Below are 26,863 nucleotides of genomic sequence, written 5' to 3'. Positions count from 1 at the left end.
GTTTAATAAATTAGTCACTGTTTGGTATCAATTATGAAGTTTTTTTTTTTTTTTTTGCTGTTAAGGGAAAAGACAAAAAAAAAAACACTGTGAATCTGCTCCTCCTACCAAACCATATCACTGTTCTCTTCACTGTTATAGCAGATATAATATGTTCCATGTTTCTCCCTGATGATCAGTTAAATGAAATGAAATGAACGATATGCTTGTTGTAAAAACTAATGCAAAGTCATAAAGGAGAACACCATTGTGTCATATCCCTGCTGTTGTATGGTTAGTTCATATGACTTGATGCTCTGATAAGGCTTCAATAGTGAGAGCTCACAAATAAGATAAGCATCATGCTTCTATTCAGTCACTGTATGCATTTGATGTTATTTTTATTTTCAGCCCTGTGATTAGCATAAGTCAGTTGGTGGGTGGCTACATCTTCTGTGTTGCAGTGCTGTAATGGTCTTGGGTAGGTGGATTGGCTTGGGCATGCATAGGGACCCTATGTATGCTTAATAAATCCACGCTTTTATAAGACTGCAATAAACAGTAACAACACGCCCTTCCTCCAATAGAGTCCAGAATGGGTCCTGGATGCAGACTTATTTATCTAGGAGTGTGAAAAGTATAGGTCTTATAGCTTTTAGTACAGTGTTGCTAATAAAGTGCTCAGGGCGTGTTTTTATATTAATTTCATTCAACCTTCTCAGGTTCTCCTTCAGCATTCTCCATCTCACAAAAATGAACTTTCCATGCCCTACCACTCTGCCCATATTTCTTTTTCCACAGCCCTTCCAATGACAGCAGGTAGGTCAATGCAAAAGGCAAAGTCAAACCAGAGGCACTAAAACTAAGCAGAGCTGACACAGGGTTTAATCAAAACAAATCCATGGAGTTTAAGCCAAATCAATTTGGCTCCATACTTTATTCCAGCCTGTGGCATAAACAGCTGTTTCATAGAGGTGCTTGGAAAATTTGGCAGTCAGAAAGCATTTAGTTCAATTAGATAGCTATGCATCAGTGGTCTTGAAGGGTGTTACCTGTTCGCCTGACCAACAAAAATGGCATTTTTTGGAACATTTTGTTCCCTTTTGGTTTGGTTTGTTTCCACATAGGAAAAAGGCTGATCACAATAAAATGCATCCCAACAAACCACTATGTTCCGGATTAGTGCATATTCAGGTGCAATTTAGCACAGAACAATGCCAATTGGTTCACAGATACCATAATTATCTGGACAATAATCCAGATTAAACTCCACCATTTTGCTATTTAGCCATCTCTGGCTTAAACCCAATACATTGGTTTGACTGAGGTCAAACTGCTACAGAGATAATATGCAAATTATCAAACTTTGATGGCACAGAGACTCATGACATGAGGGGTGATTGTTTTGGTCCACATCCAAGGAAATTAGTGCCCAAATGAATTGCTCCAAGGTTGAAAACAACCATAGTCTGATTTAACCATAATTTAAAAAAAGTGCAGGTGTGAAAAATTATATTGAATTATTATAGTGAATTATATTAAACAGTCAGTGACCAAAATAAGAAATTAACTACGTTTCCGATTCTGTTTTTTTTTTTTATTATGCTCTGTCCATCAAATGCTCAAAAAGAAATGGAAAGTCTAGCTTTCATGATTAGGATGAGTGAGAACTGCATTTCCCATCCTACGCTTCAGTGAATCTGTTCACTCATGCATCCTCAATCGGACACAAGGCCACACAATCAAACAAGGGACTCAGACATAGCCTGGTGAATTATCCTGACCAGTCATCCCAAACAAAGTTATCACTCTGCAAACAGCCAGTGCCTGCGCTTTAAACCTGGCCTTATAATTATGTCAAGTTCAACTACGAGTTCTAATGTCCTTTCTCTGGCCAATAATGTGCTTTTGAGCAGGGCTGGGAGTCTCTACATTTTAAATGTGTTTCATGCTGTCATTGCTCCACAGACTGCAAGAAAACCCAATACTGGTATGAGTTAAGTATATATTCAAAAACACCTGCAATTACAAACTAGCAAACATGCCAGCCTACAGAGACTTAGAGTGACAGGTCACTAAAGAGAACAAGGATAGAATATATATAAAATTATATAAAAATACTTTGGCCTGACACTTTTGATTTAAAATGCATTTCCAATGAAATCAGATCAGACCTGATCTTACTAAGATTTCATTTCCACTTCCTGTAACTGACAGTTGCACAGCAAGAGCATGGACTCTGGCAGATAATTTACCATTTAGAGGAACAGTGGGAGTTCCCACAATGCAGTGGAACAATAGAAGGTTTGCACATTCCCAAAACAGACTTATGGGAAAATGGGAAAGCATTATATGTAATACTATCAGCTGTGGTCGATCATCTTCTGGTAAATAAACAGCAGCAGCACACACACACATTGAGGAAACGTGAAAAAAAGAATATCCATAACAGTTAGGGCTGTGAAACTGTGAATTCAGAATTGATTCTTGGGGTCACAATTATTTTTTTTCCTGGTTCTTTCAAATAGGTTGCATTTCTTTTTCTTCATCCTCTAAACTTTAGCGTCGCAACAACAAACACCGTAACACAACACTACACGCCTCTCTGTAGCCTAATAGGGAGAGGCAGTAAGAGCAAAAACAGTTAACAGTTAAAGAGGTCCGCGCGACACTCTAAAAAGCTCCGCGCGACACTCTAAAAAGCTCCGCGCGACAGTAGCTGCACCCACAATTTTTTTGTTTTTGAAAATGAGAATCGATTCTGAATCATTCAATGTTGGAAACGCGATGTGAGCTCGAATCGTTTTTTTCCTGCACCCCTAATAACAGTAGTAATTATTATTAGTAATTAGTGTGTTTTGACTAACATCTTTTCAATTGAAGTGTCAGCACTATTATTGATTGACTGATCTGCATATTGTGATGTGTCTGCTTACTAAAGTAGACAGATACGTCATTCACATCTTTAGTACAGTTGAACCCGAGAGGGCGCTGCAGTGGCAGAAATTACCAAAAAAAAGTGTTTTTTAAAGGTTAGGAAATGTTTATTGGGTATGTTTCATTACTTCAAAGGAAAACATTTCAGCTATTAAAGGGGAAAATATGGTTTAGGGTTTAGTTTTTCTTAAATGTTTCTTTTAAGTGTAAACAGGCTCTTATTGAAAAGGCAATGTCACTTCTACCTGGGAATTCAAAAATAATGAAAAATAAACAGTAAAACAGTGAACCCATGGCACTTTATTTATTTTATTTTTTCCCCCCATTTTCTCCCCAATTTACACAGCCAATTACCCGCTCATTAGGACTCCCCCTATTACTAGTAATTCCCCAACACTCCAGGAGAGCGAAGACTAGCACATGCTTCCTCCGAAACGTGAAGTCAGCCACCACTTCTTTTCGAGCTGCTACTGATGCAGCTTTGCCGAGCAGCATCACAGCGCGCTTGGAGAAAAGCGCAGTGGCACGGTTCTACATCAGCTCACAGACGCCCTGTGCTGCAGACATCACCCTACTAGCGATGTAAGGAGAGAGTGCTATCTACCCACCCGGAGGGCAGCTTGATGGCAAAGCTGCATGAGCGGGGGTCCGAACCTGCGACCTCCCGCTCATAGTGGCAGCGCTTTAGACCGCTGGACCACTCAGTGCCCTACTCATGGCGCTTTATTGATCAATACTTCTGAGGTTTCACCATTAATCAACAGAAACCTTAAATTTAGTTAAGTAACATTAACCCTGCTGCTTGCCATGCATGTTGTTATAATGTTAAAGCTTCAGTTAGATACATTCTTCACTATCAGGTAAAAGACTCTCATCCAGCATGTGCATGCAGCTGAGACACTCATCACCCCCTAATAAAAGCTTCCTTCAGTTGAGAAGCGAGAGCCAGAACAGCAGACAATGAATGCTATCAGGTGCCTGTCTGTTTGCTTGTCCTCAGCCTGTCTTTGTTCAGGATGTTACTCCTCCCGCTCATCACAAGCCAGAGCCTTTGTGTTCTTTTGTGAAATGCTGGTGCTAAATGCTAACAAACGACAGTAAGGCGCTGAGTGATGGGGAAGAGGTGGGAGGCAGACGGTGCGTGTGAGATGTGTTCTCGTCGAGCAGAGGAGCTCATTTGTCATTTAAGTCAGGGTTGTCAGAAAGCTTGTTGCCTTTTAGATGGGACAGTGGGAAACATATTTTAATATGAAGTGGCTTTAAAATGCAGAAAATGTCAAACATGCATAGAGGAAATAAGTGAAGTTACTCATGAATGAGACAGTCTACTAATAACATGTCCACAGCAGGAAATAAGCATGTGCAGTTAAACGGGACATGGTGCAACTCTGTGGAACATAAAATGCATATATAATATATGAATGCAACAGACAGCAGTAGAGAACCTAAACAAAACCCATTATCATTAGAGCTCGGTGACAAAGCAAATAAATATCATAACATTTAAACTAAATGCACTGCAATAATCAGACTTTTAATGTATTTATGTCCCTAATTTGATAACATAGACCAGGAGTTCCAAACCTCTTGCAACTCACAGCACACTTAGTCCCCTCAATCCTACAAGTATATACTAGTATTTTAGTGACACCACTAATATAAAAATAAATGCATTTTACATTTCTTACATTCATTCTCTTATTAACATTTAAATACACCCTAAAAAAAAGCGTCTTAAAAAGAAAAAGGGCGATAAATCGCAGTTAATCACAGAATATTGTTGTAATTAATCTGATTAAATTTTTTATCAATTTACTTATTTGCAATTTAAAACCAAACACATCACAGCCATCAAATTTTCTGTTCCGTAAATAGAGCAGGTGTAAGTTAATTAGCTATGAGATGTAATCAATATTTAAGTATAAACAAAACATATGTTTTGAACTCAGAAGCAGCAGCATCATATTTACATCGCTAAGGCTCAATCCCATTTTCTAATTTGAACCACTATGTCTTGTTTTTTTTTTTTTTTAGGGTAACAGAGTTACAAGGGGAAGGGGTAAAATGTGCCCCTTAAGAATTGGGACAACCAATTGAAACCTGCAGATGCCTCTGTTGGGCTGGTGTGATACCAGTAGATAATTTTCATTGTATATATTCAGAAAGGAGGAAGGTGGTGCAGCAATAAATTATTATTGTCCAACCCTTATTTCATCTTTTACTTGCTTTAATAACATTTTTGTAGCTCCACCTTAAATGATGCAGCCTCTGCTGTCTGTTGCACCATTTAAGAAGGAACAGGAAATTTAGCTAGCTAGCGAGAAGTACTAATCGCAATTTTTTATGCTTGTTATGAAGAAAATGACCATAAAACATTGAAAATACAAATCAAACTATGATAAAATAGTGGTTATCTATTTTTAACAAGGAAAATACAGGGGTTGGACAATGAAACTTAAAAACACCTGTCATTTTAGTGTGGGAGGATTCATGGCTAAATTAAAGCACCCTTCATTAATGAAGCATCTTCATTAATTGCACATTGCACCAGTAAGAGCAGAGTGTGAAGGTTCAATTAGCAGGGTAAGAGCACAGTTCCGCTCAAAATATTGCAATGCACACAACATTATGGGTGACATACCAGAGTTCAAAAGAGGACAAATTTTTGGTGCACGTCTTGCTGGCGCATCTGTGACCAAGACAGCAAGTCTTTGTGATGTATCAAGAGTAGGGCTGCCACGATTAGTCGACTAGTCACGATTATGTCGACTATTAAAATAGTCGACGACTAATTTAATAGTCGATTAGTCGTTTTTTTTTTTTTCTTTGTTTTTCTCTCCAAACTGCTGCGACTGCCTTTCTGTCCTGGACGCACATGCGCAGTAGTGGAAACCGGGGTAGGTAGTGGACGACATCTCAGGACATTATACAGACAGGCTCTGGTTTCATGGCTACCCCGCTACAGAACTCAAAAGTGTGGGATCACCAAGAAAATAAAAGTGAAACGCGTGCAATGCAATATCTGCAATGAAGAACTTGCCTTCCTCGGCAGCACAACCGCGATGCACGAGCACCTGAAAAGGAGGCATGTTGTGGCTGATTAAATGACGAAGAAGCTAAATTGCTATTTAGCTGCTAAAATTAGCGTAAACAGAGCGTTAACTTAGTACTTAACTTACTCATCTTGATAGCTTTAAAACAGAGGTCACTAATAGGCGGACCGCGATCCGGATCCGGACCCAGACGTTGTCACAAATGCCGTCCCAAACCGATAAACTACAGAGAAGGATTTCATTCTGACAGTGGCTTCTGTTTTCAGTGCTTTTCGGTGCAGTAAACTCACAGATCAGTCATGTGTGGTGTAAAATCACCAAACGCTCTCCTCTGCCAATCAGATCTGTGCAGACCGCTGCCCTGTGTACGGTAATGTACACAATATCTGGACAGAGAGGCATTTTTTATTAATATACTTTTTTTTCATAATAGTTCAAACAACCTCACGGTTGAGATGTTTCATAAATGCCAGTGCCTTATCCTTATTTTACACAGTTGTTTACACTTTATGCTAAACAGTAAAATAATTGTCTGTTACAACAAGCTGCATATTTCATTAAAGGTTTAATGAACTATGATTTTAATTGTTTTTATTTTTAGTTAGCATATAGCTGAAATCTAATGTTGGTTGTATAATAGCAGCTGCATTCTATTGTGATAAACTGTGTTTTATATTCAATTAACGTATGATCCGATTAGTCGACTAATCATAAAAAATAATCGGTGATTAGTCGACTATAAAAATAATCGTTTGTGGCAGCCCTAATCAAGAGCCACGGTATCCAGGGTAATGTCAGCATACCACCAAGAAGGACCAACCACATCCAACAGGATTAACTGTGGATGCAAGAGGAAGCTGTCTGAAAGGGATGTCCGGGTGCTAACCCGGATTGTATCCAAAAACATAAAACCATGGCTGCCCAAATCACGGCAGAATTCAATGTGCACCTCAACTCTCCTGTTTCCACCAGAACTGTTTGTCGGGACAATAAATTATTGTGGTCTAAAACCAGGTGTTTCAGTTTCATTGTCCAACCCCTGTACAAGAGTTACTTTGGTCAGTTGTTCTGCAATCTTGCCAGTGATTCTCATAGTTCTCGGTTTGGAGTGTGCCTCTGAAAAATCTCAGTTTGAAGGGTCATATACCCCTAACACTTCCCCAACCCCTACAGCAAACAGAGGGGTAGGGCTAATGTCATTAGCTGACATTTAATCCATATCTTACCATAAACAAAATGGATCCTTCTTTTTAAACTCGGACGCCGTTTTTACATCACTAAATAGTGCTACTGAGTGCACTAATTTTATTACATTTTTCCTTTTAATCAAGTTTAAATTAAATAATTTCCATATCTCTAAAAAATATATATAACCAGAATGAAAAAGCCACCAGCGCTACCTCAATCCTCTGCCATTGCACCTCCGCATTGTGTTTTTTTTGTCCAATCTGAAAATGCCATGTCACGCACTTCAAAAATAAGCTGTTGGAAAAGTTGAAATAAAAAGGTCAGCAAGCTGGTCTATACAATCAACCCAACTCCAACACAAGAGCCATCACAAAGAGAGCCCCTAAAGGTCAGCCGGGACAGTGCTTCTACACGGGAGCCCACAGATAGGGTGTTAGTGTTCGAGCTCCTGCTTTCGGTCGGATCTTTTTCTCCTACCAAGTGAATGAGCAGCCTGAATGAGTGTCCTTGCCCTGCATCTCCCACAGCATCTCCCCTTTGAGGCAAGAAATGTCAGCGAAGGTTACAAAGCAGCCAGACTGGCAGAAACACTCCCATCTGGCTCGGTGCATTGTGGAGGCACTGATGAAAATATCACTGAAAGAGAACTGCTCCCAAAGGGACCGTAGGACAAAACGCCAGCAGACCCACAGTATGCACTCTATATTCATAGAACACACAGTTTGATTCTGTAGAGGACACTGCACCAAAACTGTCACTGTCAAAACCAAAACTACTGACAATGCTCGTTTTTTAAATGCATTCTTACAGAATATGGGAGATAAGGCAACTTCTGAAACTTATTCAGAGCTATTTTCATGTTCATGCTTGTTGTTGAAGTTAATTTGTTTAATTCACTACAGCTACAGACAGATACTCGTATCCAGAGAGACTTGCATGAAAAAGAAGCACCATGTAGCATTTTTTACCTTAAAATAACTGCTTAAACAAATCATGTTGATGATCCACTGACTTGTAATGAACATTGCTACTCAGCACAACAGTAACTCTGAACTACTTAACTCTGAATAAGCAGAGTAAAATCCTGTATATAATATTACTCTACAGCTACTCTACAAAGTCTTTTTAGGGTTTTACTACATTCTTTTAGTTTTACCATGTTTTGACCATGTTTACCATAGTTTTACCATGTTTTTAGAGTTTTACCATGTTCACCATAGTTTTACTACATTCTTATAGTTTTACCATGTTTTTAGAGTTTTACCATGTTCACCATAGTTTTACTACATTCTTATAGTTTTACCATGTTTTTAGACTTTTACCATGTTAACCATAGTTTTACCATGTTTTGACCATGTTTACCATAGTTTTACCATGTTTTTAGACTTTTACCATGTTTTTAGACTTTTACCATGTTTACCATAGTTTTACCATGTTTACCATAGTTTTACCATGTTCTTAGACTTTTACCAGGTTTACCATAGTTTTACCATGTTTACCATAGTTTTACCATGTTTTTAGTTTTTTACCATGTTTACCATAGTTTTACCATGTTTACCATAGTTTTAGCATGTTCTTAGACTTTTACCATGTTTACCATAGTTTTACCATGTTTACCATAGTTTTACCATGATTTTAGACTTTTACCATGTTTACCATAGTTTTACCATGTTTTTAGACTTTTACCATGTTTACCATAGTTTTACTAAATTTTTTATAGTTTTACCATGTTTTTAGGGTTTTACTACGTTTTTATAGTTTTACCAATGTTTTTTTTACCATATTTACCTTATTTTTTACCACGTTTACCATATTTTTACTCTTTTTATACTTTTACCATGTTTTTAGCACATTTACTATATTTTTGTTACCATGTTTTTTAGGGTTTTTACTGTTTTTATATTTTTAACTGTTAACCATATTGTTGACCATGTTTACTATGTATAACCATCTTTTAACAATGCTCACTATATATTTTATATTTTTACCATGTTTACCATGTTTTTACCATGTTTATAATATTTTTTACCATGACTTTTAGGGATTTACTACTTTTTTTATATTTTTACCATGTTTACCATAGTTTTACCATGTTCTTAGACTTTTACCAGGTTTACCATAGTTTTACCATGTTCTTAGACTTTTACCAGGTTTACCATAGTTTTACCATGTTTACCATAGTTTTACCATGTTTACCATAGTTTTACCATGTTCTTAGACTTTTACCATGTTTACCATAGTTTTACCATGTTTACCATAGTTTTACCATGTTCTTAGACTTTTACCATGTTTACCATAGTTTTACCATGTTCTTAGACTTTTACCAGGTTTACCATAGTTTTACCATGTTTTTAGACTTTTACCAGGTTTACCATAGTTTTACCATGTTTACCATAGTTTTACCATGTTTTTAGACTTTTACCATGTTTTTAGTTTTTTACCATATTTACCATAGTTTTACCATGTTCTTAGACTTTTACCAGGTTTACCATAGTTTTACCATGTTTACCATAGTTTTACCATGCTTTTAGACCTTTACCATGTTTACCACAATTTTACTATGTTTTTAGACTTTTACCATGTTAACAATAGTTTTACCATGTTTACCATAGTTTTACCATGTTTTTAGACTTTTACCATGTTTACCACAGTTTTACTATGTTTTTAGACTTTTAACATGTTTACCATAGTTTTACCAAGTTTACCATAGTTTTACCATGTTTTTAGACTTTTACCATGTTTACCATAGTTTTACCATGTTTTTAGACTTTTACCATGTTTACCATAGTTTTACCATGTTTACCATAGTTTTACCATGTTTACCACAGTTTTACTATGTTTTTAGACTTTTAACATGTTTACCATAGTTTTACCATGTTTACCATAGTTTTACCATGTTTTTAGACTTTTACCATGTTTATCCATAGTTTTACCATGTTTTCAGACTTTTATCATGTTTACCATAGTTTTACCATGTTTACCATAGTTTTACCATGTTTACCATAGTTTTACCATGTTTTTAGTTTTTTACCATATTTACCATAGTTTTACCATGTTTACCATAGTTTTAGCATGTTCTTAGACTTTTACCATGTTTACCATAGTTTTAGCATGTTCTTAGACTTTTACCATGTTTACCATAGTTTTAGCATGTTCTTAGACTTTTACCAGGTTTACCATAGTTTTACCATGTTTACCATAGTTTTACTCTGTTTTTTACTTTTACCATGTTTTTAGCACATTTACTATATTTTTGTTACCATGTTTTTTAGGGTTTTTACTGTTTTTATATTTTTAACTGTTAACCATATTGTTGACCATGTTTACTATGTATAACCATCTTTTAACAATGCTCACTATATATTTTATATTTTTACCATGTTTACCATGTTTTTACCATGTTTATAATATTTTTACCATGACTTTTAGGGATTTACTACTTTTTTATATGTTTACCATGTTTACCATAGTTTTACCATGTTCTTAGACTTTTACCAGGTTTACCATAGTTTTACCATATTTACCATAGTTTTACCATGTTTTTAGACTTTTACCAGGTTTACCATAGTTTTACCATGTTTACCATAGTTTTACCATGTTTTTAGACTTTTACCATGTTTTTAGTTTTTTTACCATATTTACCATATTTACCATGTTTACCATAGTTTTACCATGTTTTTAGACTTTTACCAGGTTTACCATAGTTTTACCATGTTTACCATAGTTTTACCATGCTTTTAGACTTTTACCATGTTTACCACAGTTTTACTATGTTTTTAGACTTTTAACATGTTTACCATAGTTTTACCATGTTTACCATAGTTTTACTATGTTTTTAGACTTTTACCATGTTTACCATAGTTTTACCATGTTTACCATAGTTTTATCATGTTTTTAGACTTTTACCATGTTTACCACAGTTTTACTATGCTTTTAGACTTTTAACATGTTTACCATAGTTTTACCATGTTTACCATAGTTTTACTATGTTTTTAGACTTTTACCATGTTTACCACAGTTTTACTATGTTTTTAGACTTTTAACATGTTTACCATAGTTTTACCATGTTTACCATAGTTTTACCATGTTTTTAGACTTTTACCATGTTTGTCCATAGTTTTACCATGTTTTCAGACTTTTATCATGTTTACCATAGTTTTACCATGTTTACCATAGTTTTACCATGTTTTTAGACTTTTACCATGTTTTTAGTTTTTTACCATATTTACCATAGTTTTACCATGTTTACCATAGTTTTACCATGTTCTTAGACTTTTACCATGTTTACCATAGTTTTACCATGTTCTTAGACTTTTACCATGTTCTTAGACTTTTCCCATGTTTACCATAGTTTTACCATGGTTACCATAGTTTTACCATGTTTTTAGACTTTTACCATGTTTACCATAGTTTTACCATGTTTTTAGACTTTTACCATGTTTACCATAGTTTTACTAAATTTTTTATAGTTTTACCATGTTTTTAGGGTTTTACTACGTTTTTATAGTTTTACCAATGTTTTTACCATATTTACCTTATTTTTACCACGTTTACCATATTTTTACTCTTTTTATACTTTTACCATGTTTTTAGCACATTTACTATATTTTTGTTACCATGTTTTTTAGGGTTTTTACTGTTTTTATATTTTTAACTGTTAACCATAATGTTGACCATGTTTACTATGTTTAACCATCTTTTAACAACGCTCACTATATATTTTATATTTTTACCATGTTTACCATGTTTTTACCATGTTTATAATATTTTTACCATGACTTTTAGGGATTTACTACTTTTTTATATTTTTACCATGTTTACCATAGTTTTACCATGTTTTTAGACTTTTACCATGTTTTTAGACTTTTACCATGTTTACCATAGTTTTACCATGTTTTTAGACTTTTACCATGTTTACCATAGTTTTACCATGTTTTTAGACTTTTACCATGTTTACCATAGTTTTACCATGTTTACAGACTTTTACCATGTTTACCACAGTTTTACTGTTTTTAGACTTTTAACATGTTTACCATAGTTTTACCATGTTTACCATAGTTTTACCATTTTTTAGACTTTTACCATGTTTATCCATAGTTTTACCATGTTTCTTTTTTTGGGGGGGGGGGGGGGGTTACTACATTTTTATAGTTTTACCATGTTTTTACCATGTTTTTACCATGTTTACTATATTTTTACCATGTTTTTACCATGTTTACTATGCTTGTACCATGTTATTATAGTTTTACCATGTTTATCATATATTTGTTTATCATGTTTACCATATTTCTACCATGTTTTTATAGTTTACCATGTTTTTTACCAGGTCTACTATGTTTAGCCTGTTTTTTTTACCACATTTACTATATTTTTAACATGTTTTTAGGGTTTTACTATGTTTTGTAGTTTTACCATGTTTTTACCACGTTTACTATAATTTTAACATTGTTTTAGGGGATTTGACTACGTTTTTATAGTTTTACCATGTTTTTACCATGTTTACCATAATTTTAACATTGTTTTATGGGATTTACTATGTTTTTATAGTTTTACCATGTTTTTACTATATTTACCATAATTGTAACATTGTTTTAATGGATTTACTATGTTTTTAGAGTTTTACCATGTTTTTACCATGTTTACCATAATTTTAACATTGTTTTAAGGGATTTACTATGTTTTTAGAGTTTTACCATGTTTTTAGGATTTGACTACTTTTTAATAGTTTTACCATGTTTTTACCACATTTACTACAATTTTAACATTGTTTTAGGGGATTTACTATGTTTTTATAGTTTTACCATGTTTACCATATTTTTTTACTCTGGTTCTATCATTTTACCATGTTTACACCATGTTCAACATTTTTACCATGTTTTTATAGTTTTTCCATGTTCACCTAGTTCTACAATTATTAAATTAATTAATGTAAATAAACAGAGCCGCCCCAGCAGATGTGTTCATGGGTAATCTCATATCGACATCGGCATAGGATTCCCACATTGGTGCATCCCTAATCTATACATTGTTTCCTATTAAAAGAATGTAAAGAAAGTTGTTCACACTAGGGATGCGTGATAAGGCCCAAAAATGAATCATGAAATTTCATGGTATTTTTTCGCAATAACGATACTCTTTGAGATATGACAAAACACTGAATTAAAAAAAAAAATATTCAAAAATACCCTTCTGCGTCAAAATTAAATTTTAATTTCATTATTGCATTCGATATGTAAGGCACACCCCTAACTGAGATATAAAAAATACAAGAATGTTATCCAATTTGTAACAGAAGTCAATGATCCAGAATGTCATGGTACTAATAATGCACTCCAAATATCTCCAAATATCTCCATTTATCCAGGATTAAATTAAAATGAATGATGCTTGCAGATACATATATAAAAAATGGGAAATGAGAACAGTGTGAATTTTTCTTTTGCTAAAAATAGCAAAAAAGTAGTACCCTGATGTGATAATTAGAGGTGGGTGATAACATGATATTTTGTGGTATAATATCGTTCACAATATTAAAAAATGTTGCCGCTATTATTGCGTCCAATACAATATGACACAACTAGTTCAGACAGAAGTCACTATATTTCAGTCAACTAATTGTCTAACTCTAAATTTCAGGTTTTACAACCTTTTTGTATTTGACAAACTAAAAAGTTGAAAAAAGAAAGGTTTGGACAACATTAATTACATATTACAGATATTTTTGTTGCCAAGACCAACACTGCCAGAATACTTAACCCAATATCTAACATTCTATCAAAGTATTAAAGGATTAAATGTCTTCAACACTTTCAAAAGCTCTTCTCCCTCACTTTTAACAAACTATGGGTATAAAATAATGCCAAACAATTAGGAGACATTTCATCCAAGTAAAAATGGGAAAGAAACCTGTAAAATACAGTCTACAAATTGTACTACCTGTTCCAATAACATTCACCTACATCATGCACCCCACATCAGGTCTCAGGTGTCTTCTAGCACTTGGAGAACCAGACGACTCTGGACGGCACTAGAGCACTGATTCAACAGCTGACCATCACAGCTGTCGTCTACTGCTCAGCCCAGCAAGCCAGCTGTAGAATTGGTTTCACAAGGTCAGACGGAGACGGCAAACTCACAACAGTCAGCTCATCTCTACTGCCTTTAGTCTTGTTTAATCACTCAGACTGTCCATTTCAGTCTGTCCAATTCTGGCAGACACCTTGCCAACTCTGCACAGACTCAGTATTTCTCTCTCCGGCTCAATCCATCTTCCTCCTCCTCCTCTGTCTTTTACACTCTGTCACGGCAGTGGATCATGAGGCGAGACGTTCTGCTGAACGCTCACGTCACCTCCTCGAAAGCCCCCACACTCCAATCAATTCCACCCAAATGAGTTTTATTGGCAGTCTCTCAGTGGTCATAAACAACAGAGCGGCACCAGCGAGGACTGTAAAGCTGATCTGTGGGTGGCAAAAGGTGATGGAAATGCCGGGCTGAGGACATCAATTCATCACCCGCTGACTCCGTGCCCTGTCCTCGTGTCCTCAGGCCCAAGAGGAATACTTCTAATAACCTGCCATTCAGCTGCTCATGTTGCAACAGGAACCCACACAAAAGCTTTTAATCTTCCTTTCTGGGTCTGCATTGTGAGTGTTATCTTCTGGAGACCATAATCAGTTCACCCATCAGTTCAAAAAGAGCAGCAAACAAGAGATACGAGAGTATTAATTACACATGCTGCACCAAACTACGTCGGGAATGAAGCATCCAGAGCTGGCTCATGAATCATTCATTAGAGCCAATCAAAAGTCGAATTTCTGACTAATCTATGAATGTATGGACATTCATTTATATTCCTCGCATGTACAAACAAGAGATGGGAGCGCAGCAAAGGCTGAACAGCGGTGTGGCGAAACCCTTGGCTAAGACAGGACAAAAGCAGCATCAAATAACACTCGATGTCAGAAAGACAAAGATGCGAGAAACAGAAAACTCAGATTATTCTCGAGAGGGTTCTGCTTCAACAGTGGTTTGTATTTCTACCAACAACAGAAATAGAACAGCAGGCCATCAAAGGCCTTTGTTTCGTGCAGTGGAGAGATGTGCAATTCAGCTGAAACTGCATGTTTCCACAAACTGTTTTTTAATAACCAACACCAGTGTCTACAGTTTGCAAGCTTGAGCAAATAGAACAGTAAGCGCATTACCGAAACTGCACTGACGATGCACACAAAGCAAAAATATTGAAAGTTTCTCATACACTCTAGTCTTTTGTAGGTATTCCAAAACTATAGCAAACAATACAATTACTAAACAGGTAAACATTACAAAAGACGACCTAATGGCTTTACCTTGAAACAGCAACACCATATACAGTTGCTAAGAAAAAGTATGTTAACCGAATGGCTTCAACAGAAGAAAATATGCCTTCTGCATGGCCCAGTCTTGACCTCAACCCAATTGAGATGCTGTGCCATGACCTCAAGAAAGCGATTCACACTCGATATCCCAAGAATATTGCTGAAATGAAACAGTTTAGTGAAAAGGAATGCTCCAAAATTCCTCCTAACTGTTGTGCAGGTCTGATCTGCAACTGCAGGAAATGTTTTTAAATCCAGAGATTCCCATACCTTTTCCCTCCTCACTGTGAATGTTAACATGTGTTCAATAAAACCATGCAAACATATAATTTTTATGTGGTATTAGTTTAAACAAACTGTGTTTGTCTATTGTTGTGACTTGGATGAAGTTCAGAACACATTTAATTACCAATTTATGCACTCATAACCTGTTTGTGCTCTCCCGGTTCGACCAAAGGAGGATGGGTTCCTCTTACTGAGTCTTAGGTTGCTTTCACACCTGCCTCATTTGGTCCGGACTTTCTGACTTTCAGTTTGGTCCAAACCAAAGTAGCAGGTGTGAAAGGGTCCGCGAACCACGGCCTGGACCAAAGGACCAGATTTTGGTCCGACCAAGAGAGGTGGTCTCGGCCCGGATCTTCTGAACCATGGTCTGGTTCGCTTGCAGTGTGAAAGCGCTTTTCTGGATGGTTCGAATTTTCGGACCAATTACAGGATGCTGAGCAGGCGTTCCTTAACAACGGCAGCAGAAGAAGAAAAATAACCGGAAAAGCAGGAAAAATGAGCCGCGGATACAGTTGCTTCAGGACAAGCGCGTTCGTTTGGCGAATTTGAACTAACCTAGGAGTACTGTGCCTGAAGTTGCTGCTGCTGGTATAAAAACCACAATAGCAGCACTAATATGGAGACGAAATGAATCTGTTCATTCATTTTATGCTCATCCTGAAAACCACCCGCTGAATTGTCAACACGTCAATGTCAGATGCATGTCCTTCTAAAACCAATCATCATCAAGTCAAGGAAAACGCATCGATATGTAAGTGATGATGAAAGGATGTAGGAGTATCACACAAAGATCTTTGGTGCGCTCCCTAAACGGCAGTGTGAAAACAAAGATAAGCGGACCAAATATATACAATGTAGCAAACACATGAACCTTGGTTCAGACCACGGTCCGGACTTTCAGGTGTGAAAGCTCCCTTAGTTCCTTCTAAGCTTTCTTCCTCTTAGTGTGAGGGAGTTTTCTTTGCTCAATACTTGGTGCATGAGTATTAAAATTCAATACTAAAAATGCACAGACTGAAATGTCTCTGTGCTAAAAGAAAACCAGTGCCTGTTTTCAATATTTTGCATGAAATGTGCATAAACGGGCCGAATGCGGAGAGTTCAAACACAGCGAGTTAAAAACAACCCTATCGGTGCCCAGCAGCAAACAAGAGGAGAGAGTCTCTCTCTCACTCGCTCTGTCTCTCCCTCTGTCACATTCTTCTCCCTACTTTCTCTCTCTCTCTCTCTCTCTTCTGAGATATTATAATACAGTAAAAAAAGCTTTACCACACTACAATATTATTACTGCCCCTTCTCAAAAATACAGGGAACTAGCAGCATTAAAAAAAAAGAATCATGACTCTAAATAATGAAAATGATTGACACCACTAATAGAATTTGACTGTAATTTAGTCAATTTAAGACTGACATTTTTTTAAAAAGAACTTGTAATATTGTACTTTAAGCACAAGCAATGATTTTTCTTCTTAATAAAAGCACCACAAACATGTTCACTGTTTGTTTCAACAAGATCCAAAAAGATGGAGCCTCTCATGATGACAGTAGGAGAAAACCCTGTTTTTAAGCATTTAATAAAAGTGCTCAAGCCCTGTTACAATATTCCATCCCAAAAAATAAAACATGATTATAATAAAGATCCATTGTTACTATGAAGTTAATAAAGGTGCAGCTATACAGAATGCCCAGCCTCTAAACGTACCGATCCGCGGGGTTTATAATGAGGTGTGAACCGAACTGTGAATTTTCTGTATCGTCTCACCCCTAGCTATTATAATTGTAATAATATTTTTTTTTGTTACAATTTTGAAAAAAATATTTAAAATAAGTATCATTTAGGTATCTGTATGGAATTCAAAATATTGTATTGGAACCGGTACCAAAAAGTGTTAAAAACGATACCCAGCCCTAATTATAGGGGTCCTATTCTATTGACAATACTTCTCTTAAAAGGACTTGACTAGGGTTGCAGCGGTAACCGGTTTCACGGTATACCGTGGTATTAAAATGCACGGTTATCATACCGTGCGTGTTTGCTTATTACCGGTAAAACGCAAGCCAGCGGAGAAAGTCACCCGCGCATGCGCAACTCTGCTCCGCTTCAGCTACTCAGCACACAGCGGTGAGAATGGCAGAAAGTGCATCAGACTAGAGCCTAGATTCTCTGCCCGAACCAGACCTGACCCGAGGACCGACCCGAAATCGGGTCCGTTCGGGCCGAGATTTCCCACCACATTCCTCGGGCCGGGTCGGGTTGGGCTCCAGAAAATAGTCTGAGATGTAGGCATCTGTTTTTTAATTATATATTTTATTTTTAAATAAAGCTCTGGTGTGATAATCACAATGTTAATGCTAAGTAACCAATTATTATTGTTAATGAAAACGAACCAAATAACGAAAACTGAAAGTGAAACTTAACTAACTTATTTATAAGCGCTGTTTTCACTCCCGCAGTTCTACAGCGGGAGGTGTTGTGCCGATTCTGTCCGCGAAGCGGGAGTCGGATTGAGCAGGGAGTCGGATTCGGCATAACAGCGGCAGCGCGGCTGCACCTCGCGGTCCGCGGTGTTAGTTGTAAGCGCTCGCGCTAGCCGCAAAATACGACAGAAAACACTGAGAGCTGCAGACTTATGAATTGGACTAAAATGAGCACGAGGAGATAAAAGAGAACCTTTACCTGTGAGTAGCTCACATCAGAACACGCAAATCTCTCTCTCTCTCTGTGTCTCTCTCTCGCACGTGAACTTCTCCGCACTGTGTTTAGCTGTTCTTAAAAATCATTTTTATTAAATAATAGTTCTATGCTTCTATGTTAGTGTTAATTAACATAATTCTGATCATATTTCGCTCATTCAAACAGCCTGAAAACAGACTTGTAATCTTGTAATCAACAAGCTTGTAATCAATGTGGCCGTAGTCACAGCTAAAGGAGGAAATACATCAAACCTGTTCTCCATCTCCGAGAACACCACCCCGCTGTGCAGCGCAAAGTATGTGTTCAGTTTATAATTTTACCTAAATAACCTAAATAAAACCTCTTTGTAGTCGTGCACAACCCATGCGGTAAGCGCCCGCAAAAGCGCTGAGTTATCCGAAATTTGGGCACGCAGGTACAGGCGTGAAGTGCGTGCTACGATGGATTCACGTGTCCGTGTAAAGGTCCTGGCCGGACTGGATGTGAAAGACGCCATTCATTTACATGCGTTAATTTTCAAATTCTGACGTGCCTGTTTTTCATATGTTGAAGGTTTTAAGGTGTGAAAGCCTTAAAATAGAAATCTCTATTGTGAGGATCATGTCAGAAATAAATCCCCTCTTTCTGCAGTATCTGGTTATATACCAACTTTTTTTATATATATATACACTCTTAATGCCCTTAAGAGTAGTGGAAAAACATGGTTTCCTTCACCTGATGGTGTAGTTTCTACAATAAATAGTTAATTGAACAAAAAAACTTTGTTGTAATTTCTTTAAGGGTCAGTTTAATAATATATGTAACAAACTGTGATACCGTGATAACCGTGATACCGCGGTATTTTCCGAGACGGTTATCATACCGTGAAAATCTCATACCGTTGCAACCCTAGACTTGACCATCTATGTGTGTGAGTATTTGCACAGGTGTGACAGAAACGGACACAAATTCATTAAATGTAGTGTCCACAAGCATATGGACATACAGGAGTGGTTGATTTTTTTGGTAATCACTTTTGAGTTTGTCAAAATGTCTGCATTAATTTGACCTAAAACGTCAAAAGATCATCACACATCATCATTTATGATACATGTGCGGGAAAAATTAAGCACTATGCATTTTAAGCAAATGAGTTTTTATACTGTACTGATAAAGGTTCTTTGACACTGTATTCTTTGAATAGAGCTTCTTAAAGAGTTCATTTTAATGGTAATTCTGAGGTTAAATGAGCAAGAAAAGCTTTAAATTAAACCACTATAGTTATGGTGAATATATAAATGTATATAAATGTTAGCCATCAAGCTCATACTTCGGTACAACACTCAAAATTAAAACACTACTCCACAGCTTGCAACAAGACGTCCCAAAAATCCAACTAGATCTTAAAGAGGACTAGAGCGAATACATGATTCATTTTTCCCCTCCAGCACTTTCTGCTGATATTACCCCAAAAACTGGTACCGATTAATACAAATTCCTCCACTATCTGAGCATACATAGGCCAATTATTAGCATCTAAAAAGTGGCTGGCATCTACAACACATCAGAATATCTCTTGTATTAACAAGAACTTAAAAATCAATAAAGGGAATATAAATAACACTGTAGCTTGTGGCAGTCGTCCAAACCCAGTCCTAGTCTTGGCTGCCAGAAAACAATGTAAAACAATGTCTGACAGCATGTGCAGAATTAGGATTTGATATTTACAGTTTAACTAAGGAAGGCTATTTGTGAACACCACCAGCAGCACATTTGCATATGCAAACTGATTTTCAAGGTACAGTATTTTATCCTAAATCTGAAGCCTGGGGATGAAACCAAGGATGGGTGAGTCCTCGTGTGGCTGCCTAGTGATGTCACCAGAAAGGCCCCGCCTCTTGCAGGAGTGATACTTATGATGGAACTTTTGGGAGAAAGTGAAACTACATTTTTGCCTCTTTCTGTTTTTATTTCTTCACAGAAATTATATATATATATATATATATATATATATATATATATATATATATATATATATATATATATATATATATATATAATTATAAAATTCATTTTGCGGATCGTTTTTGTATACAGTGGCAAAAGAATTAATGTGAACCATTTGAAATTTCATGGTTTTCTACATAAATTTGTCAAAATTAGATTTGATCTTCATCCAAGGCAAGGTTATTGACAAATTTATAGTGTCTAAAATACTAACAAAACATATTATAATCATTTATGTCTTTTTTAAACTTTGAGTTGGTGACACCGCACAACACCATCCCAAACAAAGTATGATGGCGGAAAGATCATGGTTTGGGCCTGCTTCACTGCATCAGGGCCTAGCCAGCTTTTATAATCTATAAGGGGAAGAGGATTTCCCAAGTGTATCTCCAAAAAAAAAAATCTACTGGGTAATGCAAAAGTATCTGTCTATCAGCTAAAACTCTGCAGAAATCAGATAATGCAACAGGACAATGGCCCACAACACCAGAGCAGTTCAGCTCAACAACAGAATAGCCTGATACAAACAAAACCTGCCTTTCGGAGTGGCCAAATCATAGCCCAGATCTTTAATACTATGGCTTGATTTGAATATATGCGTATACTTGAGGCATCCAAAAAATAACAGAGCTAAGAGCTAGTTCTGCCAGGATTAATGGGCTACAATTCCTCCTGAACGATGTGCAGGTCTAAACCACAGCTAAAGGAAGTGCCTGGTTGGGGTTATTGCAGTAAAGAGGGGGTCAATTAACTATTGATTCCAGAAGTTCACTTACTTTGTTCCACTACCACTTTGAGTGTTAAATGTGCATGTTCAATAAAGTGTGTTCACTTGGCCTTCTGATATATTCGTCGTACTAAAGAAACAAAGTGATCTGGTGTAAATCGGGTCTTCGTTGTTTTTATGACTTAAAAAGAGCTGCCAGACATAATTTCATAAAAATTCACTTACTTTTCTCCTTGTAGTTTGTTGGTTTTCAAAATCAAGTCCTGGGTTTGTTCTTTAGCTGCCTGTTGAAATAAACAGAAGCCACAGAACAGAATACAATGAGCACAATGCAAAAATTATGTGGAATCAGTTAATTGGTTTTTACCTTTTGGGTTTAGCTTTCTGTAAATGGATTAAGGCTAGTCTTAAACAAAACAACTCCATTAGTAGCATTTTACCTTAGATGGCTGGTTTCTTGGACAGAGATTAAACCTAGCCTGTACATTATATTCTGCTTTCAATTAAACATTTCAATCAAAAAGTAGTCCAAATTTAATTTAACACTATTTCAGTTAAGATTTTTCAGAGAATGTAAAAATGTATTATACATTAACTTTAAACTCATTTTATATCTTATTATTAATTGCATAGATCTTTTTATCTTCTGTATGAATTTAATGAAACATTCATTTAAAGATTTTTGCAAACAGCAGGTAGATATGATTGTTTACATTGTCACCAATTTTGGGATGGTACACTCTCAGTGTTAATATGAAGCTGTACTTAAGCTGTGGTTAGGATATTAAGATATCTTAACTATAAGATATTAAATTGCAATAAATATTGTTTATAAAATTATAAGAGCTGTTAATTAGTTTTGACCATTTGCTAAAACAAAAGCTCTCTTTTCTTAAAGCACTCTTAATAATCTGACAATTTTAAACTGTTTTATCCTTGACCACAAAAACTAGCTCAAAAATCCTACTGTATTTCAATTTGATTTAGGAAATAGGGGTGGGCGATATGGCCATAAAATAATATCATAATATTCACAGTAATTTGTGATAACTACATTCTTGGCAATATAAAAAAACATTAAATTAAAAAATATGTAATTTCAAAAATACACTACCTCAACCAAATGAATATCAAAGTCTATTTGGCAATGTTATTGTATTTCACAATTGGATATGGCACACCCCTAACTGAGATTTTCACCAGATTGTCACAGTCAATGATGTCATGACACACTACATGTCATGACACACTACATATATCCAGGATTGAGGTTAAATCAATAAATAGGAAATATGAACAGTGTGAATTTTCCTTTTTATTCAAACAGCAAAAAATAGTACATACCCCGATGGCCCATATGCCACTAAAGTAATATCACAATATTTCAGAGTATTTTTGCGATAACAACATTAAACATTTTTAGCAATATTATTGTGTATGATATGATACTGCACACCCCTACAAGTAAAAACAGCTCTATAAGCCTTCAGTATATTAACATTTTGAATGTGTCAGAAGAAAAACACACCTTTAACCTACTGGTCATTTCTTCACAACAGGAACTCATGGCTTGAACATCTTCATTTATACTCTCCAGCTCCTAAAGATTAAAAAGAAAGATTTAAACAGACATGACCTGTTGCACTAATGCCGTAATAAAACTGCTACATTTTATTAAAATTAAATACCACAGCCTAACCTCTTTCACGCCTTTAAATATCCGCACAAATTCTTCATTGATGGAGAGACTGCGCTTCTCAATGTCTCCCCTCAGGTTCCTCCGAGTGCGTAGACTGTTCTCAGTAAAGAACACCGACAGCGACTTCAGAGCCTCCAGCATCTCCTACAAGTAGAGAGAACATACATAATCAATTTAAGAAAGATTTACTGGTGAACTTTCCTAGATACTTCCAAAAGCAGAGGAAGCACAATAATGTGCTGACGTGTTATAAACTCTTTAAAAAAAGTCACTAACATTCACTCACTGCTTCCGTAATTCTAGAACATTGGATTTCCGTGTAATTTGTGTTTAATTAACTTTTTTAATAATTAGCAACATTAGCAGCTTAATTTTATACTGTATACAAACTGTGAATGTCTTGCTAAATATCACAACTTTAAGAAGACTAATCTCAGTAGACAATATATCAACTAAAATGGCAATCACACACATGAGTATTGTGACTGTCTTTGTGGATGGGTCATACTGGAGTTAAAAAACTTTTAATTCCTGTATATTTTACTGTAATAGCACACAGCTGTCGTCAAACTTAGGACCCTATGATTTGATGAGAATGCAGAGGAAGTCATAAATAGATTTCAAGTATAAAGAGAAAGATGTAACAAAAGAATAACTAAAAATATATCTGACCAAATATATTTTAAAAACAGACAGTTTAAAAGAGCCTTTTAACCAAAGAGGCAACAAATAAACAGTCGCATTTTAAGTAGAAGGCATGAGATGCAGCAGCTGCCAGCATTTAAGCAATCAAATCCCAGATTACAGGACAGAGATGAGGTCTTAACCAAGGTGCATCTTAATCAATTCTAAAGCTTGACAGATTAGTACTAATTAGCATCCATTTGCCCTAATTTGTATTTAACTATATGTTTTGTAGTTAACTCTAAGTCTCTGAAATGTTTTTAGAGTAGCAGTGTAACAATTTGTTACATGTTATTCTGTGGCTAATGACTAGCTGGTCAGTGTGTTAACTTTGAGATAGCATTTTAGCTTGTGGCTTGTGTATTGTTCAGCAGTGTAAAGCACATATTTATGTAAGAGGCACTGTGCTGCTCAGAAAGCAGTTGGTTCAGCCAAAACTCCACAATTAGCGCTTTTCCACCAAAAGAACTCTGATGTGGACGGAGTCAGAGAGCCAGGGTTGGACTGGTCTGCTCCTGTGGCCGAATTCAGCGCCCCAGTCATCTGATTGGCTGACCTACTGCCCAGCACGCTGTCCAGCAAATCATTAAAAGCCGGGACACTCCCCCGCTCAGCTCCACTCCATTTTTAAGCATTTTCAGCTTGTTTATCACTTGCTCTTCCGTGCATACATATCCTGCCCGAGATAAATCCTCCACTACTTCACCGTAGAGTTTCTCCCTCCTAGTTCTCCCTTCAATTTTATCCTGAAACTCCGGAGAACACCAAATCCAGAGTAAATACCGTTTTACCAGCTGAACACCGTGCTTTCTCAGACACGCCCACAGATGTCGTCACGGTTCGCGCTGAGGAACCTAGTATTCTTTGGTTCCCGCTGCGAACGAACGCTCTTGGTTTCGGAACCTACTTTTGTTGGTGGAAACACGGCGAACCGGTTTAAAATAAGGTTTGCCAACCAGAACGGTGCCGATTCCACGTAGGTGGAAAAGCCCTATATAGCCCCATCCAGAAGGGATTAGATTCTCAGGGGGAAGTTTGTTAAAATTATTTCACACTTCTACTCAGTGTTAAAACTCTTGCATGCGGACTGCAATAGAAAAAAAGGAGGACCCAGTGAGTCTTTTTGTCTTTCTTGGTCACATGATATCTCGTTCAGTAGCTCCTCCATTTCCACTTGCTGTTGTGGTTACGTGGATCTCTGTGGAAACACACTGTCGAAGTGTAATTAAGGTGCGTGGCAGTGGACAAATAGCTATTGTATTAGATGCTAGGTGATGGAACTCACAGATGTGAGTCCGGACAGAGCTAGAATTACCAGACGACCATGGATTTCAGTGTAAAACAGTAATTTTCTCTGAGAAAAACACATACATGGTCGTTCCGGACGGGAATAAAATCATAGAGGACCCCCACAAAAGAGAAAATTACCCCAGAACCCCCAAAGAATTAATCCTGTACGGAAAGGGCTTATGTCTTTCTAAAGTTTATAAAACTGAATATCCAGAAGCTACTAATGGAAATTAATATATCATAAGCCATTTTTTTGTACTTGGAGCTATAAATAAAATATAATATTATGATAATTGGTAATGATTGGTTTAGCTCATCAGAACTCAAAATCCTATGAAAAGGGATCCTCTGTCCCATTTCCCCAATTTCTCCTCCTTCTCTCTATTCCTCCTGCTCTTTTACTCCATGTTTTTCAGGGGAAGGAGAAGAGCTGTAGGAAAGAAGGGGAGGACAGAAGCAGAAGGAAATGTTTCTGGACGCACACAGAGACTCCACTTCAGGGAGTCTACTTTAGTGAAAGGGTTTAGTGCATAGAAATGGATTTATTTAAATAATTAACAAATGAGCTAAGTTATATTAAACCAATAAAATGCTACAACAGAGAAGTACTAGTATCAGTAGCTAAAGTTACACATTTCACATTAAGTCGTGAAGAGGCAGGCTACACAATTCAACCTAAAATAACATTGTGACTAAAATGTGGGCAGAAGTGTTATAGCTGGTGTAAGTCGTGCCTTAACAGCTGATATTTAAGATAGGTTGGTCCCAAGCAGTTAATGATAGCTAGCTAACAGACAGACTTAGCTGTTGGTTATTATTTAGCTATACAGAGCCAACGTTACCCTTGTGGAGTTTAACCCGGGCTCACCAGCAGACTTCATTACTGAATCTACATCACTGATACAAAGTATCTGAACCTGCAGATCTGTGTTTGTTTGTTAGCTTAGCTAAGCTAACTTAGCCTACAGGCTGTGAGTTTTAGCGAGGTTTTACCAGCAAAACCGGCAATAATAAAGCCCGCACTCACTTTATCATTATCCAGCCTGGTCTCCAGGATCTTATTGAGCTTCCTGGTGAGCGGGTTGTTGGTCTGTGAGGAGACATTGCCGCTGTTCGGGATCAGAGCTGAGCTGTCAGCTGAACTTTCTGCTTTAGTGTCCGCCATCATAACCAAACCAAACCACGTCACCCCGCAGCAGCAGCGCAGAAACACCGCCCGACTGCAACACCGCTCCGCTCCACACACCGTTCCGGGGTTAACAGATACACTCTATAGAGGGAGAATAAGGGGAAAAAACAGTATAATATGCATTTTTAACGTGGAGTAAAATTATTCTCAGTTTTAAACAGCATTATACATCACCCATTTTTTTTTTTTTTTTTTTTTTTAACTAAAAAGGGTAGAAACACTTGAAACATTATTTAGTGTTTTATATTATTATGTATTTTATATATAACATAAAATGAAATACTAAATAATTTAAAATACAGAATAATATAAATACAATATAATATAATTTATTGTTCTATGTTATTTTTGTATAAAAAAAACTAAAATGCAAAATAATATAAAATAAGCATTTTGGGTTTTATATTAATTGATACTATTTATTATTTTATATTATAAGATATTATTTTGTATTTTTTATTATTTTGTATATTATTTAGTATTTCATATTATTTGCATTATTTCATATTTTTAGTATTGTATATTATAAGATATTATTCAGTATTTTTATGATTTTGTATTTAATATTATTTAGTATTTTTATATTATTCTGTATTTTATAGTATTTAGTATTTTTTATTATTATGTATTATTATTCTTTATTTTATATTATTTTGTATTTTGTGTTGCACCAATTTTGCATAATTTTTTTCCTAAATTTGTGTGTAAAGTCCTTACTTAGATCCAGTTGCACCGCAACTTTTACATGGCAAAATACAAACGCACCTCTATGCAGTACTGAGCCTGTGTTG

General features: G+C 36.2%; 1 protein-coding gene across 1 annotated transcript in view; it reads right to left on the bottom strand.

Moving 5' to 3' along the window:
• cog6 (component of oligomeric golgi complex 6) overlaps positions 1–26,099 on the bottom strand; it is a 55,880-nt gene extending 29,781 nt beyond the window's left edge. Inside the window, exons 1-4 of the mRNA XM_007236712.4 lie at positions 25,911–26,099; positions 22,910–23,053; positions 22,739–22,810; positions 21,436–21,494 (exon numbers count right to left, since the gene is read on the bottom strand). Of these exons, the coding sequence (XP_007236774.2) occupies positions 21,436–21,494; positions 22,739–22,810; positions 22,910–23,053; positions 25,911–26,051 (416 nt within the window). The 5' untranslated portion in view covers positions 26,052–26,099. The remainder of the gene's footprint in view (positions 1–21,435; positions 21,495–22,738; positions 22,811–22,909; positions 23,054–25,910) is intronic.
• Positions 26,100–26,863: the final 764 nt, after the last annotated feature.

This window comes from Astyanax mexicanus, chromosome 18, assembly GCF_023375975.1.
Source record: "Astyanax mexicanus isolate ESR-SI-001 chromosome 18, AstMex3_surface, whole genome shotgun sequence".
Taxonomy (NCBI): Eukaryota; Metazoa; Chordata; class Actinopteri; order Characiformes; family Acestrorhamphidae; genus Astyanax; species Astyanax mexicanus.
The sequence above is the reverse complement of the archived record's forward strand: the minus strand, read 5'-3'. Positions and strand labels throughout refer to the sequence as shown.